Source organism: Camelus ferus, chromosome 6, assembly GCF_009834535.1.
Source record: "Camelus ferus isolate YT-003-E chromosome 6, BCGSAC_Cfer_1.0, whole genome shotgun sequence".
Lineage (NCBI taxonomy): Eukaryota > Metazoa > Chordata > Mammalia > Artiodactyla > Camelidae > Camelus > Camelus ferus.
This window is the reverse complement of record NC_045701.1, coordinates 66895773-66899136: the sequence shown is the minus strand read 5'-3', so window position 1 is coordinate 66899136 and position 3364 is coordinate 66895773. Positions and strand designations below refer to the sequence as shown.

The following is a 3364-nucleotide window of genomic DNA, read 5'->3' as shown; positions in this document are numbered from 1 at the left end:
AGATTATTCCACTGAATGTATGTACCGGTTTCTTTGCCATTTATCTATTCAGGTTGTTTGTTTCCAGTCGGTGGAATAAATTTATGAATAATGCTGCTCTGAATATCCATGTACAAATTGTGGGGAACTTCCTATGGCCAGAACCACTGGGACATAGAGTAGGTATAAGTTTAATTATAGGAAATTATTATTATCCACCATAACTTTTCTACTCATGACACTGTTTATTCTTTTGTCCCATTAATTGCCCCTAACACAATTCAACTTCTATAAAGTATGAGAGAATCTAATTCTCTCCTCAAAATCCTTACAAGGAGAAACTTCCACTCTCCTCTCCATTCTGTATTTTAATTACAAATTGATGCCTTCTCTCATTTTGGTTTGAAGGGAAAAGAAGTCAGTAACTATCTTAAAATTGCATCAGACCCACTTAATCTTCTCCTGTGACTTCTGCAAGAGACCACGGGACCTCTCAGCCCAGGTATACACTGTTATTATTCCTAATTTCTCCCATGTTTTGTCTTCTCTAAGACCCCTGTGCCAGGATCCCCAGGATCCACTTAGCACAGCGCCCCTCCCCCTCATGAGTACACCATTGTTATGTAACAGCCTCCCCCCCCCCCGCCCCCCACACCTGTCTGGGGATGCCAAGCCTTCAGCCTCTCTCCACTCTCCTCAGGACTATACTGCTGTTTAAGAGATGCTGTTCCAGGGATAGGCTTGCCTGCCTCCCACTTGACTGCGTTTGCTTTGGTCACAGGCTCCTCACTCATGGGGCCTGCCTGGGCCCAGGCCCACCTGACAGGTGATCTCCGGCTGCCTCTGCTCTGGCTGCTACTGTTGCCAATCTGCTGCTCCCACACCCCACCAGGATGGCGCTTCACTTCCTCTGAAGTTGTGATCCCCAGGAAGGTGTCCCACAGAGTGGGAGGAACTGGGATGCAAGGCCAGCTTTCCTACAAGATTCGCCTCAGCGGCCAAAGACATGTGGTTCACATGAGAGTCAAGAAGAACTTGCTGCCCAGACACTTTCCCGTTATCACCAGTAACGACCAAGGCGCCACGCAGGAGGACTACCCTTTTATTCCCCGAGACTGTTACTACTACACCTACCTGGAAGGGGTTCCTGGGTCCATGGGCACACTGGACACCTGCTATGGAGGTCTGCGTGGCATGCTGCAGGTGGATGACTTCACTTACGAAATCAAACCACTGGAGGCTTCTTCCAAATTTGAGCATGTGATTTCTCTGCTTGTGTCACAAAAAACACCAGGAGAGGATGAAAAATGTAAGATTAAAGAGGAAGAAACAAATCAAGCATATGAGGAGGCAATGCTTGCTGAAACTCCTAGAGCTGCCCCTGTATATTTGTGGTGGCCACACAGGAAAAACTTAAAACTTCACTACACAGTTACTAACTCATTAGTGGTTCAGAACAGAAATATCACACGTATCATAGAGAACGTAGTGATTCTTAACAACATAATGCATAGCATTTACTACCAGGGTGAACTTCAGGTTTTCATACGTATGCTGTGCATATGGGACGGTAACGACGAGGTGAAAGTAGAAGAATCTCATAATGCTCTAGATGCATTAAATTCATTTGGTTTATGGAAATACTGGAGATGGTATGCAAAATTTCCTCATGATACCTCATTGATTCTTACAGGAAAAAAAATCGGTGGAGCTTCATATTATAGCAATCATGAAGGAATATGCAACCCCAATTGGGGAGCATCGTTTGTATGGGTAGCAAGGTATCACTTATTTTTAGCTGCAACTCTTGGAGCACATGCAATAGGTCATGTTCTTGGCTGTACACATGATGGTCCTGGTTGCCATTGTTTTCGAAGACACTACTGTGTCATGGCTGCTGAGCCTGGTCTTCTAGATATGATGAGCAACTGTACTTATGCCCAACTGCACAGACGAGTTTCTATGTGGGATCCTTGTCTGAGTACTCCAAATACACCATACAATAATTTTCCTTATAAAGCTGCTCGCTGTGGTGACAAGATCAAAGATCAAAGGGAAGAATGTGACTGTGGCACCATAAAAGACTGCTCTCAGGATAAGTGTTGCAATTCCAATTGTGCCCTCACCCTTGGTAGTGTCTGCAGTGAAGGAGATTGCTGCAGGAGGTGTAATTATGCTCAACCTGGAAGTGTTTGCAGAGACACTCTTGGCATTTGTGATCTACCAGAATACTGCAGTGGGAAGACGCACGTTTGTCCAACAGACGCTTATATCCAGGATGGAACCCCCTGTTCACCATTAGCCGTGTGTGTGAAAGGAAACTGTAGTGACCGTGATCTGCAGTGTCAATCCCTCTTTGGCTTCGAAATAAAAGATGCTGGGTCAGCATGCTATGAAAAATTGAATGTAAGAGGTGACCGATTTGGAAATTGTGGGGTGCGAGTGACTCGAGGAGGAGGAAAGTCTGTACCATGTGAAGAAGATGATGTGCTGTGTGGAATGCTGCACTGTAGTAATGTGGAGGAAATTCCTGGCGGGGGTGAGCACACTACATTTCGTCATATAGTAGTAAAAGATGTTAAAGTAGAAAGATGCTTTGGGTACGATGCACACTTTGGGACACACACACCATATATGGGGCTTGTGGTGGATGGGGCAACATGTGGTGCAGGAAGATACTGTATGAACCAAAACTGTACTTTTTTCCAAGACTTCCATTTTGACTGTGATGTCAAGAAATGTAATTACAGAGGGGTATGCAACAACTTGAAACACTGTCATTGTCAGCGAGGCTGGAAACCACCAACGTGTCAAGAGAGAGGACCAGGTGGCAGTACCGACAGTGGCCCTCCACCTGACAAAGAAATCGGTATTCGAGCCAAAATAGTATTTAATGTAAACATTTCAGTAGCTCTACTGCTTCTCCGTTTTAGCCTTCTTTTGCTTGCAGGGGTTTTGGGTTCCTTTTTCCATTTAGAAGCAATTGAGGATAAAAAAACAACTGGTGAAAAAAAGTAATCCCTTGAACCTGAACTGGAACACACAAAATGGAGACAATCACATTGGAACTTACGGGTAGAAATGATCAGTAATCACTCCGATAATTACATAGTCCTACAGCAGTTATGACGTTGTCATCTTGAAATAAATGACTTGGCAGTTTTAAAAGGGTCTGTGTGGTTAAATGCGTTTGATATTTTACATCTGGTCATAGTCTTACTATTCCTATAGATGACAGTGAGAACTATTGGATTCACCAACAAGAGGGCCTGTACTTAATTTATGTTGTGGATACTAATGTTTTACAGGTGTGTCTGTAGCACATCTTGTTTGAACTGGTATGCACTTGTTTAATAACTTACTAGACTCTTTCTTACTTGGTTAT

The 3364-nt window shown here is 43.9% G+C and overlaps 1 protein-coding gene across 2 annotated transcripts; it reads left to right on the top strand.

Annotated features, from left to right (window-relative positions):
* Positions 1-262: 262 nt before the first annotated feature.
* On the top strand, positions 263-3147 carry LOC102520204 (disintegrin and metalloproteinase domain-containing protein 20-like). Of its 2 annotated transcripts, none has more exons than XM_006186456.3 (2): positions 263-481; positions 761-3147. In XM_006186456.3, exon 2 carries the CDS (start codon positions 772-774, stop codon positions 2995-2997), a length of 2226 nt encoding a protein of 741 aa, XP_006186518.2. In that variant the 5' UTR covers positions 263-481; positions 761-771; the 3' UTR covers positions 2998-3147. The 2 variants fall into 2 exon arrangements, with proteins under 2 accessions (XP_006186518.2, XP_014416149.2); XM_014560663.2 differs by having other exon boundaries at positions 680-3147.
* Positions 3148-3364: the final 217 nt, after the last annotated feature.

Excerpts from the sequence above, each read along its gene's own strand:
- LOC102520204 (XM_006186456.3), top strand. The coding sequence starts at position 772 with ATGGGGCCTGCCTGGGCCCAGGCCCACCTGACAGGTGATCTCCGGCTG.